This window comes from Protomyctophum parallelum, assembly GCF_964188405.1.
Source record: "Protomyctophum parallelum genome assembly, chromosome: 13".
NCBI lineage: Eukaryota > Metazoa > Chordata > Actinopteri > Myctophiformes > Myctophidae > Protomyctophum > Protomyctophum parallelum.
The window spans coordinates 45,198,469-45,218,769 of record NC_139708.1 but is presented as its reverse complement, the minus strand read 5'-3'; the positions used below and the strand labels follow the sequence as shown (position 1 = coordinate 45,218,769).

The window sequence follows — 20,301 nt, the reverse complement described above, 5'->3', positions numbered from 1 at the left end:
TCTCTCTGTTCCCCACAGATCCTCATTCTCTCTCTCTCTCTCTCTCTGTTCCCCACAGATCCTCATTCTCTCTCTCTCTCTCTCTGTTCCCCACAGATCCTCATTCTCTCTCTCTCTCTGTTCCCCACAGATCCTCATTCTCTCTCTCTCTCTCTCTGTTCCCCACAGATCCTCATTCTCTCTCTCTCTCTCTCTGTTCCCCACAGATCCTCATTCTCTCTCTCTCTCTCTCTCTGTTCCCCACAGATCCTCATTCTCTCTCTCTCTCTCTCTGTTCCCCACAGATTCTCATTCTCTCTCTCTCTCTCTGTTCCCCACAGATCCTCATTCTCTCTCTCTCTCTCTCTCTGTTCCCCACAGATCCTCATTCTCTCTCTCTCTCTGTTCCCCACAGATCCTCATTCTCTCTCTCTCTCTCTGTTCCCCACAGATCCTCATTCTCTCTCTCTCTCTCTCTGTTCCCCACAGATCCTCATTCTCTCTCTCTCTCTCTCTCTGTTCCCCACAGATCCTCATTCTCTCTCTCTCTCTCTCTCTGTTCCCCACAGATCCTCATTCTCTCTCTCTCTCTCTCTCTCTGTTCCCCACAGATCCTCATTCTCTCTCTCTCTCTCTCTGTTCCCCACAGATCCTCATTCTCTCTCTCTCTCTCTCTCTCTGTTCCCCACAGATCCTCATTCTCTCTCTCTCTCTCTCTCTGTTCCCCACAGATCCTCATTCTCTCTCTCTCTCTCTCTCTGTTCCCCACAGATCCTCATTCTCTCTCTCTCTCTCTCTGTTCCCCACAGATCCTCATTCTCTCTCTCTCTCTCTCTGTTCCCCACAGATCCTCATTCTCTCTCTCTCTCTCTCTGTTCCCCACAGGTCCCAGACAGATCAGCAGCGACCCGCTGCCTCGTCCACCTCGACCTCTGACCCCTCCCCACCCCGGCCCGCCACTGCCCAGTCGTCCACGGTAACCTCCTCCTCCTCCTCCTCCAATCAGAGCGCTCAGAGCCGCCAGAGCTCCGCCCCCACAGCGGCTGCAGGGACCAAACCCACCTCTCTGCCTCCCAACCTGGACGAAATGAAGGTGGGTTTTTTCAGCGGGGCAGATCCGCCAAAACAAAATGGCGTGGTTTTGTGGTTATCGCCTTGATGTAACCTACTGTAACAGGCTCTATCAACTCTGTGTAATAATCCAGACGAGACTGGCGTGTATCCTGTGTGGCTTTATTGACAACTCTTATTAATGTAACACCCGATCAGCTGCGTGCGTCGCCTTAATGTATTCCCCGTACCTGCACACATAGGTTCCTATGCATATCTCCACACCTACTGTACCTGACACTTTGGCCGGTCGTGTGAGGACGGTATTTTGGCGCTGATAACTACCCAGTGGTTGTTCCTAAGTACTTTGAGCCTACGGCGTCATCATGGACGACGATTATGAACATTAAAATGTATACAAATAAGAGACTTAAATGTACCGCCCTCATACAAGATTTAAATGTACCGCCCTCATACAAGACTTAAATGTACCGCCCTCATACAAGATTTAAATGTACCGCCCTCATACAAGACTTAAATGTACCGCCCTCATACAAGATTTAAATGTACCGCCCTCATACAAGATTTAAATGTACCGCCCTCATACAAGACTTAAATGTACCGCCCTCATACAAGACTTAAATGTACCGCCCTCATACAAGACTTAAATGTACCGCCCTCATACAAGCTTCCTAAGTGACAACTGTCTTTGGTTTCATTTTCTTATTTTTTGCTTAACCCATTTCGGGCGGGAACCCCTTTTGGTGTTTTTAGCATTATGTTATACTTTAGCTATTGAAAAATAGCAGAGCTACAAGCTCATAGCGCGGCACCGAGTGGCGCGCTATGAGCTTGTAGGTCTGCTATTTTAGAAAACTTGTGAAAATGTGGCGCAAATCTTTATGAATATAATATTATTTCAGAGTGAACGTTTTTAACCCATTCTGACCTGAGATCAGATTCTAGAAATGTCTATTACATCCTGACAGTTTTATTATGAATCCATTCTGACCTGAGATCAGATTCTAAAAGTGTCTTCGATTTTTCAAAAATAGCAGACCTACAAGCTCGTATCGCGCCACTCGGTGGCGCGATATGAGCTTGTAGATCTGCTATTTTTCAATAGCTAAAGCACGACATGATGCTGACACCAAAATGGGTGCCCGGCCAGAATGGGTTAAATCTTTGCTTCTGGGGAGGTCCCTGGAACAACATATTTTCAGATGTGGGGTCGGCGGCAAAATTACATATATTTTTGGGGGTCCTTGACATAAAAATGTTTGAGAACGACTGACATAGAAACCTCAGGATTTATTTGTAGAATCACCGTAGGTCTAAAATGGGTTAACAAACCTTTTCGCATAGTTGTTATTTTTAATCAGTATGGTGCACTGCAGACTACAGACTCTTATTCAGTGCTGACTATACCGCTGTTGGCTTTATATGAAGTAATTGGCGGATGGATAGGACTTGACTTTTGCAAGACAAAAGACAATAACACGACACTACCAAAATGTCGACGCTGAAAAATGGCCGGCGTGCTCGGAGCTGACAGAGTGATGGATGGCGCTGTCATTGTTATGCCTTCCCTATTGTCTCTTTTTTTCTCCTTTCATCCGTTTCAATTTTCCTCTTAACGTTTTATCCTCCTCCTATTGTTGTAGGGGTCGTAGCCGTGCTAGCTTGTGGTGGACATTTTTTGTCAAGATTCCATTTTCGTCACGGACATACAAAATGAGCCTAATAATATTACCAGAAGCACACAAAGAGCTAGCCCTGAATGACCATAGCAGGTGTGTAACGTAGACAGCGCCCTGGTAACGTCTGTCCCAACAGCCAGGAACCTTATGGTGTTGTCCTGGACAGTCGGCTCTCGTTCAAAACTCACATCACAGCTGTCACTTTATCCTGTAGGTTCACACTCTATAACATACGACGAATTAGACCGTTCCTCACCCAGGAGTCAGCCCAGCTCCTAATCCAGACCTACCTCCTTACTGACCTACCGGCATGTGCACTTAAGCCTCTCCAGCTGATCCAAAATGCCAGATCAGATATAGGTTTAGGTGTGCTGCCCCAGGGGAGGTTAGGGTGAGGGTGAGGGTTTGAGGTCGAGGTTTGTCGATCGGATCAATGCTCCGTCGGACCAAACACATGCACTCCTCCCTGCTTGGCACAAATCAACTAATCAAAATGATTCCTGAGTGCGACACGGCTAGTACGGCTCACCGCTTGAACCTTGAACATTGATGACCCCTGCTCTTGACTTTCTCTGTTTTTATTCTCTCTCTCTCTCTCTCTCTCTCTCCCTCTCCCCCTCTCCCTCTCTCCCCCTCTCCCTCTCCCTCTCCCTCTCTCTCTCTCTCTCTCTCTCTCTCTCTCAGGTGGCCGAGCTGAAAGCAGAGTTAAAGCTGCGCAGTTTGCCCGTGTCGGGCACCAAGAACAACCTCATCGAGAGGCTCACCACCTACCAGGAGCTGAACGGAGGAGGAGGTACCTCCTCTCCAGCAGCAGGGGGCGCTATAGGGCCAGGGGTCTCCTCCAAAACCCACGACAACAACAACAACAACAACGCCAGTGGTGGAAAAAGTACTCACTTTCATTTTTTGTATTATCCGATTCTGGGTGGGAATTAACCCCTTTTTGGTGTTTTAAACATTATGTTATAATTTAGCTATTGAAAAAATAGCAGATCTACAAGTTCATAGCGCGCCACCGAGTGGCGCGCTATGAACTTGTAGGTCTGCTATTTTTGAAACATCGTTAAAATGTGCCTCAAATCTTTCAGAAAATTGTCATGATTCCAGTTTTTTCGTTTTTGGCTGGGACCCAAAGCCTTTCGTCCAATCAGGATAGAGAGTCAAAAACTAAACCTACGTTTTTTTTTACCCCCAGGGGTTAACTGGGGACAGGGAGGAACTCCTTATTATGGTCAGCACACTCTATAGTAGAGAGGATTATCACAACAAAACAAAAAAATAAGTGATATTTGAATTAAGTGAAATCACTGAATATACCTTTAAAACAAAAATATCCCAGTGCTGAACCCACAAAAAACAGACAAAAGGTCAGCTTATTATTACACCATATCCCTCCGTGATCTGTGCCTCCCACTGAGAACAGTCTATTTATTATAATTATATAATATATATATATATATAATGTTATGGCACGGAGAGACATTCTGTCACAAATGAGCAATTTCAACAGATTAGGCTGTCTGCAGTAAACAATTGCTTTTTAAAGTACATGATTATATATGCAATCATCCAATTATCTATGCATGAGATTCATGAGCAGATGACGCTCCTATGATAATATTTTCTCCTTTTAATTAATTTGTTTTTTCAACTGAGCCTTGCCTAGGTGTCACCATCTCTCCTCATCCTCCTTGACCTAACCGCTGCATTTGATACGGTGGATCATGCTATCCTCCTGGAGCGTCTACACACTGCCACTGGACTGTCAGGCACTGCACTTAACACATTGATTGCTAACTTTTGAAATTCTACTCAGGATTGCTTCTGCTAAGCGATTAACATTGGACTTTTTAACTTTTTAGGGGCCCACAGCGAGGGGCCTCTTATAGCACATCGCACATTGCATAAATCAAAAGGAAGCCAAACTAGTCCACTTCAATTTAAAAAAAAAAATATGATTCTACCATCTTCCATTCTGGAGATATTGACCTTTTTCTAAAACCTGCTTTTCACTGCACGCTGCTCTTTTGAAAAAACAGCAGAGATATGGAAGGTTGAAGTTGACAGACATTGACAGACAGATATAAAAATGAACACAAATAATATCATATACATACTACACACTGAATGAAAGCCCTGAATGTCTACTTTTAGGAGGAAAACAAATACACATGGTCCCATGTATAGTTTGTCAGTAATTGGCTGTTGAATGCAGCTTGCGCCCACCAGAGAGGATTTCAGAAAATGCATGGACCTGAAGAATGGACTGTAATAATAATAAAAATCACACCCCTGTGAAGTGAGCAGTGCAATGTTGCACAACATTGCACTGCTCACTTCACATGGGTGTGATTTTTATTATTATTACAGTAGAAGTATTTTTCTTATGAAAGCAGAGAGTCTTCTGTTTCATACGGTATATAGTATGTACATGTCGCTATAGGCCTTATTTTGTGAATAATGGTTCTTCAGGTCCATGCATTTTCTGAAATCCTCAGAGTATTTTAGACAAGACAAGGAACTGACAACTAAATATTCACAAAATAAGGCCTATACATACTATATACCGTATGAAACAGAAGACTCTCTGCTTTCATAAGAAAAATACTTCTACTGTAATAATAATGAAAATCACACCCCTGTGAAGTGAGCAGTGCAATGTTGCACTGCTCACTTCACAACATTGCACTGCTCACTTCACATGGGTGTGATTTTTATTATTATTACAGTATTAGTTTTTTTCTTATGAAAGCAGAGAGTCTTCTGTTTCATACGGTATATAGTATGTACATGTCGCTATATGCCTTATTTTGTGAATAATAGTTATATAGGTCCATGCTTTCTCTAATCAGACCAGTGTGTGTCCAGTGGAAACCTCGTATGAATCTGATCTCAGGTCAGAATGGGCTAAAGTTCTCTCTGAAAAAGAGAATTTTATAAATGAAATGGATTCAATAGTCTAGTATTGACAAACAGTATATGGGATATGTGTATTTTATTTGTTTTCCTCCTAAAATTAGACATTTAGGGCTTTCATTCAGTGTGTAGTATGTATATGATAATTTATTTATGTTTATATCTGCCTGTCATGATAACGTCATGATGATGATGATTCTATGCACATATGTGATCATTGTCTCAGTAAACAAAATCAACAGATCGTTTGATAGCATAACAGTGACTTGAGAGGTTGACATGTCTGGACATGAACCACAGGAGCGACTCAACTCGCAGTGGGGGGGGGGGGTTCCACGACATGTCTGGACATGAACCACAGGAGCGATAAGCGTAGCCCGGCTGGCTGTGATTTCGACAAAATGACAGACAACACGATGGCTTCCGCAGCTTAGGATTGTATTAGTTATCCATTACAAACGGGTCGATTACGTCCCAGACGCCTTATCACTGCAATTGGCTGGCGAAGGCGCTATGGCGATTATGGTGATCAACTGCCGAGAATCTTTTTTCCGAGAATGAGAGTAGCATTGCAAACTGCAAAACGATCGATCGCAACTCGCAGTGTGGGGGGGGTTCCACGGTGTGATATCTGCTAGCCTAGTATACTGCTTCTTTGTCCAAACATGGCTGACGCGACGGCGAAAAAAAGACAGTTGGTCAGATGTATACTGCTTCTCCTATGGCGGTCCTTCGAGAATACGTCATTCGTTTCGCGTATACCTGTCCGTGAAATGGCGATCGACCGTTGGAGATTATTCTTGGTTTATATACGGGTTTATATTTCCGAGAATGAGGCGGCAGACCGGTGAGTTGTCGTTGGAAAGAATTAGAGAGGGCTGTGTCGAGTGGATCTGTGTGAATGAGTGGGGGGGGGGGGGAAGAAACTGTAATGCGATGGAGAGATGCCTCGGGAGAAACCATGTAGAAACAGGAGGGGAAGGGTAATCGAGTGTATTCACAAATTTCACACACACTAGAAAATGGGTAGCTCCATTTTAGATCCCCTGATCTGCGTTGGTCTATGCCGTGTGCAGGACGGCGATGCCGCCTCCCCAGTACGTCGTAATGGATACGGCATGCCTGGAATGTGGTTAGACCAGGCCTCTTTTCAGGAGGTGGGGGGCTTTAAACTCCCGGATCTCACAGCGGATCTTTCTGGAGATGATCAGTGTTACATTATGTGTTGTCCGGGCGTCAGAGAAGTTGATGTACAGTATACAGTAAAAACACCAATAAAACGCTTTAGAGCGTGATGCGCAGACGGCGCTCGAGATTAATAAAACGCTTTAGAGCGTTTTGCGCAATCGATGAGTTAAGTGGTTTCAGTCCTACCTGTCTGATAGGACTGAATATGTTTCACTGGGTGGGTGCAAGTCCAAGCTGCTCCCTGTCACGTGTGGTGTTCCGCAGGGTTCGGTTCTTGGTCCGCTCTTATTTATTATATATATGCTGCCCCTTGGTCGTGTCATCAGCGGACGTGGACTGTCCTTCCACTGTTACGCTGATGACACCCAGCTGTACATTAAGACTGCCCCCAACCCCTCTGCAGCCATATCATGTCTCACCACCGGTCTTGGGGAGATAAAGGCATGGATGAGCAACAACTTCCTTCAGTTAAACAGTAGCAAAACTGAAGCCCTTCTTGTTGGCACACCACACCAGATTCTTTCATGCCCCATGTCCCATCTCACCTTCGACGGCCAGGTTATCCCCTTCTCCTCCTCAGTCACAAACCTGGGTGTCAAGTTTGATCCTCACCTGACATTCAGTGACCACATAAAATATCTATGCAAAACCGCATTCTACCATCTCAAAAACATCTCCAAACTCCGCCCCCTTCTAACCCAGTCAGATGCAGAGAAGCTCATCCATGCCTTTATCTCCTCTAGACTGGACTACTGCAACGCCCTCTTCATTGGGATTCCTGGCAAACATCTACAAAAGCTGCAATACATCCAGAACAGCGCTGCCAGGGTCCTAATGAGAGTCCGCAAATATGACCATATCACACCCATCCTCTTCACACTGCACTGGCTCCTCACCCATCAATGCATCCACAGCAACGCCCCCCCCTACTTAAAGGAACTCCTTGAACCCCCAGCCTCCACCCGCTCCCTCCGCTCCGGTACATCATACACACTCAAAAGCACAAGAACCAAACTCCGCACCATGGGGGACCGGGCCTTCTGCTCAGCTGCCCCTCGGCTGTGGAACGCCCTCCCCGACCACCTGAGAGCACCACAGTCCGTGGACGCTTTTAAAAAGGGACTAAAGACCTTTCTCTTTAGTAAGGCATTTGCCCAGTCGGACTTTTAAGCTGCCCTGTGTGCTGTTTTTTTTTTAACTGTTTTTTTATTCTTATTTCTTTTCGTATCTTAATTTTTTCTGCCTGCCTGTAGCACTTTGAGATTTGTTTCAAATGTAAAGTGCGTTATAAATAAAATTTATTATTATTATTATTATTAATTACAATATCAGTGGTTCCCAAACTTTTTAGCCTGAGACCCAAAAGAGCTTGTAGATCGGCTATTTCCACGACTCCTTAAACATTTGTTTTCTAATTTATGGAAATTCTTAGATTTTTCTTTTATTCATTCAATAATAAGCATATTCATTCATGAAATTCCTTTTTTTTAAGTCATGGTTAAGACATGTGTGGCAGGTTAACCCTCTAAGACCCAGCGTTGCTTTTTAGCAACAAATTTATTTTAATTAATTACTAAATTATTATTTTCTGTTCTTTTTTCACCTAAACGTCATCAGTGATGTTCATTGCAATGCCATTTCAATGCCATTAGTCATGATATTTGCATATACATACCCCCCACAGAGGCTGAAATTCACACAAATTAAAAATCTCTGGACTCATAAAAGTAGGTACAATTATTGTAATATATGTTTTTTTGTGATCATTAGAATGTCTAGAACATGTTTTATTCATTATTGTGAAAGATATCCCCCAAATGTAAATTATTAATTTATTATATTATTATATAATTATTATAAATTTTTCATCAAACTTTTTTTTTTCAAAGTAGTAGTAAGGTTGAAATAAAAAATGTACAAGTAGAAATGAATGCGGGTCTTAGAGGGTTCACCCGTGGCTCCGACATACGTGGCCGGTTAAGACATGTGTGTGGCAGGTTAAGACTCATACTGTACGTGGTTGGTTAAGGCCGAGGTTAGAATTTGGGTTTGGGATAGTGTTAGTAATGGGTCGGGCTGACGGGAGGTCGGACCTGCTCGATGTGCCTAAAATAAATGGCGACAAAAAAACCCCGGTGAAGCAGCTTTCTGCATCTAGGGGCCGACGGCGTGGAACAAACTCCCACTGTTATTTTAATGTCGTTTTACGCCTTTTCCTTTTCTTTTTGAGTGGTGCAACCACTCCTACAACCAGCTTGCAATGTCCTCGTACTTGTTTGTTTGTTTGTGTGTGTGTCTGTCTGTGTGAGCATGAGTATGTGACTTAATAATAGCAGTAGGGGGCGCCAGAAACAGTGAGAGGGGTAGTGACTCTAATGAGAGAGAGTGAGAGAGAGAGAGAGAGAGAGAGAGAGAGGGGGGGGGGGGGGGGGATTGCACCACTCAGTTCACACGTGTGTGATTTTTCTCTATTGCTCTGTGTAGTACTTTGAGCTGCATTTCATGTCATGAAAGGTGCTATAAAGTTGTATTATTATTATTATTAACTCATTTTGGGCCTGGAACCCCTTTTGGTGTTGGCATCATGTCATGCTTTAGCTATTGAAAAATAGCAGATCTACAAGCTCGTAGCGCGCCACCGAGTGGCGCGCTACGAGCTTGTAGGTCTGCTATTTTTTTTTTAATCGTGAAAATGTGCCTCAAATCTTTGAATATATATTCTTTCTTTTTCAGTTTTTAACTAAATTCTTTGCTTCTGGAGGGTCCCTGGAACAACATATTTTCAGATGGGGGTCGGCGGCATATTACATATAATTCTTGGGGTCCTTGACATGAAATATTGAGAACCACTGATATAGAAACATGAGGTTTTTCAGAAAACTGTCATTTTAAAAATGTCGACCTCAGGCCTGATGGGTTAATGACATGTTACCCCATTTGTCACCCCTGCAGCGCCCCCTTTTGGCAGCAGCAGCCCGCCGGCCTCCCCCACCCCCTCGGACCACTCTGTGCCGCCGGCCGCCGTGAGCCCACAGAACACAGCCTACGACGGGAACGCCTTTGGAGAAATGGTCAGTAATACAATTTATGTATTTAGCGAATGCAAAGTCCTTAAGCCATTCTGACCTGAGATCAGATTCATACGAGGTTTCCGCCGGACACACACTGGTCTGATGAACCCATTCTGACCTGAGATCAGATTCTAGAAATGTCAGTCGTTCTTCGATTTTTTTTTAATCTATTGAGCGTAGACCACTGTCTCCTTGGGAGGGTGGTGCCAGGGACCTGTTGGTTGGGGTCTGACACCAGGTGTTTGTTTGGGACCTCATTGGACTCCCATTCCCTTTTACCAAGCTGATTTGATGGTGAAGTCAGCTGATGTGGGGTTCCTCCAAATTGGTCGTCTCGATGGGAGTGGAGCAGTGGGTGGGTTGAATATGTCTGCATGGATTGGTAGATGGGGAGAGTCTTTGACCTTTTGAAGCATCCTTTGAGAGACGGATGTGTGGGGGTGCTCTGTTTTATAGTACTGGGAGCCAGGGGAGTGGTGTGGAGCGAACAGTCCCACGGATAGCGGATAGTACTACAATAATATAGAGCGGCTGCAAATAGCCATCATTATCATTATTGACTAATCTGTTGATTGCTTTTTAACACTGTTTGATTAATCTATTACGGTGCAATTGGAATTGATTGTGATTGACTTTTCAATTTATAATGTAGAACGGGGGTAGGCAAGAGGCGGCCCGTGGGCCAAAAATAAATATATATATATATATATATATATATATATATATATATATATTTATTTATATCTGGCCTGTAAGATAATTTGGAGAATGTGATTTTTTTTTTATAGGCTTTTATGTCCAAATAGAGAAACTATCCCCACCTAAAGGTTTATTAGGAGGGGAAAGGAACTGGTTGGAATAACGTGTTCCTTCCACGCGCTACGTCCAACCAGGGAAACTCCCCCCTGTCAGGTGTAAAGGAGCAACTTGGACACTCAGGCATGAAGGAAGCATGAGTTCAAGTCCGTTGCTCTCCCCTTGTCCCCCATATATGGGGACTAGGTTGGCGGAGGGTGTGTAGAGCCCAGGATCACATTAGATGATTGACACAGGGGTGAAAAATGGGTTACAAAATTGTGGGATAAAAAAATATATATAAAAAAAAGGTTTATTAAACATTATTATAATGTACTGATACTTCATGTTGAGAGTGACAACAGTGCAGGGAGAGCAGCTGGCATGGGGGTAATATTCTATAGATATTCCTCTAATTTGGCCTTTTTAGAACGTCAATCTAGACTCCAAATTGATGTTAAAAAGGTCAAATCTTTACTGTGTCTGGCCCCCCATATGAAGTCATGGAGAGATGTTGGGCCATCGAGGACAAACTTAGTTGCCTATACCCTAATACCCCTGATACAATTTACAATTTAGGCATTTAGCAGACGCTCTTAATCCAGAGTCACATCACATAAAATCACATAAAAAGCATTTATCATGAAACATGCGTAAGCTAAGAACGTAACAGTGGAATATCTATATAATGAAACTATACATATAAACTATACATATAACTATACTATGCTATACATATGTACTATGACGTGCTATGGCTACATACAATGCAATTATAGTGCTGTCTACATAACATGCTATAAGTCTGTATCAAATGCTATCTAAGTCTACAGAAATGCTATCTAAGGGTGTAGGGTAAGTGCTATGGGCCATGATGGAGTCTGAAAAGGTGGGTTTTCAGACTAGATGTAGAACAAAGACAAGCATTCACATTTTGAGGAATTTGTGTAGTCAGGCATTGTATGTTAAAAATATATTATATACAGGGACAGACTTACCATTGGGCTAGGGTGGGCTACAGCCCAGGGGCCCCCGACAGGAAGGGGCCCTCCAAAAAAAAAGAAAAAAGTGAGATTTATGTTTTAGTTATTGTACATTTAATGGTTAAAACATTGAGAGCTTCTGCTCTGCACTGCAGACAGTGTGACGCTGTGTTGTGGAAAACCCCTGCCAATGTCGCTGTGCATGGCAGCCTGCATTCAGCGACTAGTCTGTCTGTCTGTCTGCCTGCCTTTCTCTTTTGGGGGAAGGCTGGGTACCCCAAAATTACAGCGAAAAAAAAAATTCCGGACAAAAAAAATTTCGGCCAAAAGGCACCGCACAGCTCATGGGGGCCCTGCAATTCTTTCTAGTCCAGGGGCCCTTGGGAGGGTAAATCCGGCCCTGATTATATATAATATAACTTTCTTCCACTCAAATCCCCAATGCCATAAACCGTATCCTGCTTTCCTTTTAACATTGGAGCAAAGGTGTGTGAGAGTAAAGGCTTATCCACTTAGAAACCATCTAAGTCCTAATTCAAGGGATTTAAAAAACGGATTCAGCATGTTTGAGCGTGTTGGACTTAAAGAAAGAATTCTGACCTACATTTTGGCGTTTGCACTTTTTTTTGTTTTGCCGATGTCATGATCCATTTTTGGATGCCTCTTGAGCTTCTAGCATCAGATATCTATTTCATGTTCAATGTTCTATTTTTCTAAGGTTCAACATCAAAGCATACATACTTTTTCTGTTTCATTCTTTGTTCTGTTCACCTTTTTGGAGGCACACTTTCCGACACCACGTAATCATCTGCAGTCATCTTTTTTTCTTCTTTATTAAACTAAGAAACTTTTTAACCCATTCTGACCGGGCACCCATTTTGGTGTCAGCATCATGTTATGCTTTAGCTATTGAAAAATAGCAGATCTACAAGCTCATATCGCGCCACCGAGTGGCGCGCTACAAGCTTGTAGGTCTGCTATTTTTGAAAAATCTAAAAAAACGACTGACATTTTTAGAATCTGATCTCCGGTCAGAATGGGTTCATCAGACCAGTGTGTGTCCGGCGGAAACCTCGTATGAATCTGATCTCAGGTCAGAATTGGTTAATAACCCCCTCTAGGAATAAAATAAAGGTGTAAACAGAGATGTGTTAAATTAACAGTTTGAGTAATACTATCTTGTTAAACTATAAACTCCGTTTGGCCTCTCTCCCTCAACCCCCTGCTCCAGGTGACCTCACCCCTGACCCAGCTGAGTCTCCACCCATCGTCTTCAACCACGCCGCGGCATCTCTCCGCCATGCCCACCGCCGCCGCCTCCGTCGTCAAAGACGAGCCTCATTCCTGCTCCTCCACCTCCACCACACCTGGCATGATGATGCTGCAGCAGCAGCCGCCATGCGAGCTGTCCGGCAGCAGGAAGGCCTCCTCCTCTTCCTCCTCCTCCTCCTCCTCCTCTCTACACAGACAGCACAGCCATGATGCTCTCCTGACGACCGCGTCCTCCTATTTCTCCGCCTCTGCCCTCGTGCAGGACAAAGACAGGATGCTGCAGGTATATGTAGCGTTGATTCTGTTGAACTATAAAAAACTACCATGGAAAATGTTGAATGACATGAAAACGAGCTAAAAACGTAAGCTTAAGACATGTCGTCAGCAAATCAAAACTAGACTAACATGTTAAAAAATTAAATAGTTAAAAAGTAAAAAAAAAAAAAAAAAAACATTTTAAATTAATTATTATTTTTTTTTTTTAAATTAAAATTAAAATGTAAAAACGAAACTCAAAACTTGCTGTCAAAATCCACACTGGCTGCTGCAGGAGAAGGACAAGCAGATTGAGGAGCTGACGCGGATGCTGCGGCAGAAACAGAGGCTGGTGGAGGCCCTCCGCCTGCAGCTGGAGAACGGGAGGACAGGAGGAGCCGTGGAGGCCCTCCGGCTGCAGCCGGAGCCTGCAGCCCTCCGCCTGCAGCTGGAGCACGGGAGGACAGGAGGAGCCGTGGAGGCCCTCCGCCTGCAGCTGGAGCCTGCAGCCCTCCGCCTGCAGCCGGAGAACGGGAGGACAGGAGGAGCCATCAGTGGAGTAAGGCTGCACAATATATCGCTATCGTATCGTCGGGGACGTGCAGAGAGTGCTGAAATCCTGTAAAGAGGGCACTTTTGGACAGAAATTGCGAAAATAGCTGATCTACAAGCTCACAACAAGCTTGTAGATCAGCTATTTCCGCGCGCGTGTGTGTGTGTGTGTGTGCGTGTGCGTGTGCGTGTGTGTGTGTGCGCGACTTATTATGCAGTTTTATGGGGGGCGATAACAGACATTTTAACGGTAATAGCATGCATGTATCGATATCGCAACATGTGGCATAAATACTGAGATATGAACATGTTGCCCATGTCTTGTTGCAGCAGCCCTACAGTGGAGGAGGAGGAGGAGGGCCGTCGGTCACCGAGCCGGTGGTTCTGGTGAAGATCAAGGAAGAACCTCCCGACGTCTCCCAGGCATCCCCACCCTCGTTCTTCTCCTCCTCCTCCTCCTCCGCCCGTCCCCCTCCATCCTCCTCTCCTCCTCCACCTCCTGCTACTCCCCCGGCCCACCCCACGCCGGCCTCCCTCGCCCTGCCCATGGACGTCATCAAGGTGAGACAGTTTGGTGTAAAGTTAACTGAGTTAACATTTGCTTAACCCATTCTGAACGGGCACCCATTTTGGTGTCAGCATCATGTTATGCTTTAGCTATTTAAAAATAGCCAGTGGTGGAAAATAACGAAGTACAATTACTTCGTTACTGTACTTAAGTACACGTTTTGAGAATTTGTACTTTTATTTACTATTTTTATTTTGCTGTATTTTTACTTTTACTTCGTTACATTTACAAGTAAAAAATCGTACTTTTAATCCGCTACATTAAAATTGGACACCTTTCGTTACTCGCTACACATTTCCGCGCACAATATGAGAAATATGCGGGGCTCGCTTGATCGCCTCACTCATTCGTTCACATCAAGGGGCTGCTTCAAAACGCCACTGAGCAACTTCCACTGACATGAATAGCGGAGGGGCGGAGCTTCGCGCCAGATCAGTCTCTATCCTTTTAATACTCTATGGTTCACATTCACGCAGAAGCATGTTGGCTTGGTGCGGTGGGGTGAAAAAGCTGGACAGAAGCGCCCGTCTATCTCTCTCGTGCGGTGAATAAATTACAGCGAGCCGCGCTGTGTGTGTGTGTGTGTGTGTGTGTGTGTGTGTGTGTGTGTGTGTGTGTGTGTGTGTGTGTGTGTGTGTGTGTGACGTGCGCTGCATCTGCTGGTTATTGCAGTTCTGTTTTCGTCACATACCGAGCTTAACTTCAGGAACGTTACACTCACCGATCCAGGTGATTGCAATAATAATCACTGTAGGCCTAGTGCATTGCATGTAAACGTCTGTCAAACGGGATGGTTGTTAAAGTTGATATAGGTTTTAACTTTCTCCCCAATAATGTAATCCACATTTGTGCATAGGCCTATAGCCTACTGTAGGCTTTTTTGACTAGATTTAGAAGACATTTTCAAGCTCTTGCTACTGAAATGACCGATTATTTTTATGGAGAAATCATTTACATGCATCTCAATGGGAGACAGTTTGCCCTCACAGAGTGGAGTGGGTGGGGCTTAAATAGTTAAGGACTAATTATAATGTGTGAATTCACGCAATTATAATGTCTGTTTTGCAAATTGCAATGGCTCTCCCCATTCTCCCCTAAATGACTGTCTACCCCCATCTGAAATATATTTTTGTGTGAGCTGCTTGCAACCTGAGTTGTTTGTAATGTTTGTAATGATATAGTAAACACAAACATTGTCCTAACACAAACATTAAATGCCATTGATAATGAATGGTCAGTTTCTAGTGTTTATCCCAACACAAACATTAAATGCCATTGATAATGAATGGTCAGTTTCTAGTGTTTATCCCAACACAAACATTAAATGCCATTGATAATGAATGGTCAGTTTCTAGTGTTTATCCCAACACAAACATTAAATGCCATTGATAATGAATGGTCAGTTTCTAGTGTTTATCCCAACACAAACATTAAATGCCATTGATAATGAATGGTCAGTTTCTAGTGTTTATCCCAACACAAACATTAAATGCCATTGATAATGAATGGTCAGTTTCTAGTGTTTATACCAACACAAACATTAAATGCCATTGATAATGGATGGTCAGTTTCTAGTGTTTATCCTAACACAAACATTAAATGCCATTGATAATGAATGGACAGTTTCTAGTGTTTATCCCAACACAAACATTAAATGCCATTGGCCAGTTTCAAGACGAGTGTTGAAATAAAGCCACTGTTGGACTTCATTTCTTTGTAGGCATTTTGAAAAGCATGTTGTACTTTTTACTTGTACTTTGTACTTGTACTTTGTAATTTTTACTTTTATACTTAAGTACATTTTACACCGGGTACTTTTTGTACTTAAGTACATTTAATTTGAGGTACTTTTGTACTTTTACTTAAGTAACTTTCTCAATGGGTACTTTGTACTTTTACTTAAGTAATTTTCAAGTAGAGAATCAGTACTTCTACTTAAGTAAAATATTTTTGTACTTTTTCCACCACTGAAAATAGCAGATCTACAAGCTCATATCGCGCCGAGTGGCGCGATACGAGCTTGTAGGTCTGCTATTTTTTGAAAAATCGAAGAACGACTGGGTTAATCAGACCAGTGTGTGTCCAGTGGAAACCTCGTATGAATCTGATCTCAGGTCAGAATGGGTTAACCCATTTAGACCTGAGGACAATGCCTAAATGCTATGGATTTCGCAAGAAATACTCAACTGAACAAGCTCTGCTACAGCTTGCTAACAATATCTCTTCTGCTCTAGAAGATGAGAAATTTGTTCTTGGGGTTTTCTTGGACTTAACCAAAGCTTTCGATACTGTAAATCATAAAGTTCTTGTTTCTAAACTTAATAGATATGGCCTACAGGATGTTGCTCTCAAGTGGTTTTCTAATTATCTAGAAGACAGAGACCAATATGTATGTATCAATGGTTGCATATCTGCATCCTAGAAGCTTTGTCATTGGTGAAAAAAAAAAAAAACAATCAGGATGTAGACAGGCAAATCGACCAATGACAAAGCTTCTAGAAAAATCTTTGAATGCAGATTGTGGCCCCTAAATGTGTTGCAGTATCGATACTTTTACTTACAAGTAAAACACGCGAGTACTTCCCCCCCCCCCCCCCCCCCCCCCCACCGCTGAAGGTCACCATCAAACAGGAGGCTGTGGAGATGGAGGACGAGGAGCAGACGCAGGCTACGCAAGAAGAGCAGACGCAGACGGAACAACACGCCAGCGGACAGACGCAGCTGCTGCAGCCGCAGCTGCAGCAGCTGCGGCTGCAGCAGACGGCCCTGCAGCTGGCCCAGCAGCATGCCATCGAGACGCTGTTGCTGCAGCAGCAGCTCAACCTGCAGAACCGCCAGGTATGGGATTATTAAACCGCCAGGTATGGGATATTATTACCGCCAGGTATGGGATTATTCAGAGAAGGAAAAAACATGATTTATTTTTGGTGGATTATTATGTGTGTCGGCATTAGTCAAACTCATGTAAACAAGATGTTAAAATATCACTAGGTCAAGTTCAAACAATTCCCAGTAATTGGTTTTTAACCAAAAACTACAGAAACTACAGCAGAACCAGCACCACCACCACAACAACCACCACCAGACGTTTCACGAGCAACAGAACAACCTTCAGAACCAGCAGCACCAGAGCCTCCAGAACCAGCAGCACCAGAGCCTTCAGCACCAGAGCCTTCAGAACCAGCAGCTTCAGAACCAGCAGCACCAGACCCTTCAGAAGCGCTCGCAGCAGCGTAAGAAGAAGTCCCACAAGCAGCAGCTCAAGCAGCAGATTCTGTTGCAGTCGCAGCAGCAACAGCTGCAGCAACACCAGCAGCAGCAGCAGTCCAAGCAGCAGCAGCAACACCAGCTGCAGCAGAATCTGCAGCTCAAGCAGCAGATTCTGCTGAAGCAGCAGCAGTTGCTGTTGCAGCAACAGGTGATGCAACTACAGCAGCAGCAGCAACTGCAGCCCAGGCAGCAGCAACCAAAGCAGCCGCAGCCGCCGCAGCAGCAGCAACACGCCCACGTGCAGACGAAGGCGCAGCTGAAGCAGCAGCAGCAGCAGTTGTTGCAGGTGAAACAGCAGCTGCTGATTGCCCAGCAGCAGCAACAGCAGCAACAACAGCAGCACTCACAACAGGTAAAGCTAAGGAAAGGAAAGGTACTATGTTTACCCAGGGTAACTGGACTAAGGAAAGGAAAGGTACTATGTTTACCCAGGGTAACTGGACTAAGGAAAGGAAAGGTACTATGTTTACCCAGGGTAACTGGACTAAGGAAAGGAAAGGTACTATGTTTACCCAGGGTAACTGGACTAAGGAAAGGAAAGGTACCATGTTTACCCAGGGTAACTGGACTAAGGAAAGGAAAGGTACTATGTTTACCCAGGGTAACTGGACTAAGGAAAGGAAAGGTACTATGTTTACCCAGGGTAACTGGACTAAGGAAAGGAAAGGTACTATGTTTACCCAGGGTAACTGGACTAAGGAAAGGAAAGGTACCATGTTTACCCAGGGTAACTGGACTAAGGAAAGGAAAGGTACTATGTTTACCCAGGGTAACTGGACTAAGGAAAGGAAAGGTACTATGTTTACCCAGGGTAACTGGACTAAGGAAAGGAAAGGTACTATGTTTACCCAGGGTAACTGGACTAAGGAAAGGAAAGGTACCATGTTTACCCAGGGTAACTGGACTAAGGAAAGGAAAGGTACTATGTTTACCCAGGGTAACTGGACTAAGGAAAGGAAAGGTACTATGTTTACCCAGGGTAACTGGACTAAGGAAAGGAAAGGTACTATGTTTACCCAGGGTAACTGGACTAAGGAAAGGAAAGGTACCATGTTTACCCAGGGTAACTGGACTAAGGAAAGGAAAGGTACTATGTTTACCCAGGGTAACTGGACTAAGGAAAGGAAAGGTACTATGTTTACCCAGGGTAACTGGACTAAGGAAAGGAAAGGTACTATGTTTACCCAGGGTAATTGGACTAAGGAAAGGAAAGGTACTATGTTTACCCAGGGTAACTGGACTAAGGAAAGGAAAGGTACTATGTTTACCCAAGGTAACTGGACTAAGGAAAGGAAAGGTACTATGTTTACCCAGGGTAACTGGACTAAGGAAAGGAAAGGTACCATGTTTACCCAGGGTAACTGGACTAAGGAAAGGAAAGGTACTATGTTTACCCAGGGTAACTGGACTAAGGAAAGGAAAGGTACTATGTTTACCCAGGGTAACTGGACTAAGGAAAGGAAAGGTACTATGTTTACCCAGGGTAACTGGACTAAGGAAAGGAAAGGTACTATGTTTACCCAGGGTAACTGGACTAAGGAAAGGAAAGGTACTATGTTTACCCAGGGTAACTGGACTAAGGAAAGGAAAGGTACCATGTTTACCCAGGGTAACTGGACTAAGCTCAAGAACTTGTTTACAGCCAGGCCCTGCTCATAGAACATTTCATGGTAGGGGTTCAATGCCTTGTCCAAGGGCACTTCAGCGGTAGGGTAATTTTAACGTGCCGGTCCGGGGATACGAACTAGCGACCTTCCGATATCAAGACCGCTCCGCAAACCGTTCGGCCACCGCTGCCCCTTTAGTGTTGGTTGACCTGTTGGCCTCGCCGTTGCCCCCCGAGATAGAAACATATGGCAGTAGTGCAGAGTATGTAGGGGTCATCGATGTGTCCGTACACCAACTGGCCTTGGCCTTGTCCGTGGCAAAGTTTGTGTTTTTTACACGCATGCTATGCTACGCACACTACGCACGCACGGACGCTAGGGCATTAAGCAACTAGTCGACTAGTCGACTAATAAATCCACTAGTCCACCTTGCTGGTACTAGTTGACTAGTTGAAAAACTTGTTCGATTTTGTAGGCCTCAAGATCAGGTAGATTATAGTTATAGTCACCAATGTACACCGTTTTTAAATGTACAAATATATATATATATTTTTTTACATAATAGGTGGTTAACCCATTCTGACCGGGCATCATGTTGTGCTTTAGCTATTGAAAAATAGCAGATCTACAAGCTCATATCGCGCCACCGAGTGGCGCGATACGAGCTTGTAGATCTGCTATTTTTTGAAAAATCGAAGAACGACTGACATTTTTAGAATCTGATCTCAGGTCAGAATGGGTTCATCAGACCAGTGTGTGTCCGGCAGAAACCTCGTATGAATCTGATCTCAGGTCAGAATGGGTTAAACAACTAGTCAACTAGTAAAAATGACTAGAATTGAATGCCCTAACGCACGTACGCACGCACATCATAAGACCCAATTACTTTTAATGTCAGTCTCCAGGTTTTCTTCAGAATAATAAAATCATGACACTTTTCTATACAGAGCTTGTGTGTCTCTAGCTTCACACGGGTGTGATTATTATAATTTTTTCCTACGACACTATGACACAGAACACTAGTAGTGGTTCTCAAATGTTTTATTTGCAAGGATGCCTTTGCTCTATTGTGAGACGGCCGACTTTAACCCATTC

General features: G+C 43.9%; 1 protein-coding gene across 2 annotated transcripts in view; it reads left to right on the top strand.

The window, feature by feature from the left end:
• Positions 1 to 20,301, top strand: part of LOC310869691 (uncharacterized protein) — a 156,294-nt gene that overhangs the window by 121,359 nt on the left and 14,634 nt on the right. For both annotated transcript variants that reach the window (XM_083780531.1, XM_083780532.1), the window contains 8 exons: positions 865 to 1,072; positions 3,414 to 3,618; positions 9,786 to 9,904; positions 12,914 to 13,237; positions 13,505 to 13,768; positions 14,092 to 14,322; positions 16,946 to 17,167; positions 17,370 to 17,951. In XM_083780531.1, the coding sequence (XP_083636657.1) occupies positions 865 to 1,072; positions 3,414 to 3,618; positions 9,786 to 9,904; positions 12,914 to 13,237; positions 13,505 to 13,768; positions 14,092 to 14,322; positions 16,946 to 17,167; positions 17,370 to 17,951 (2,155 nt within the window). The remainder of the gene's footprint in view (positions 1 to 864; positions 1,073 to 3,413; positions 3,619 to 9,785; positions 9,905 to 12,913; positions 13,238 to 13,504; positions 13,769 to 14,091; positions 14,323 to 16,945; positions 17,168 to 17,369; positions 17,952 to 20,301) is intronic.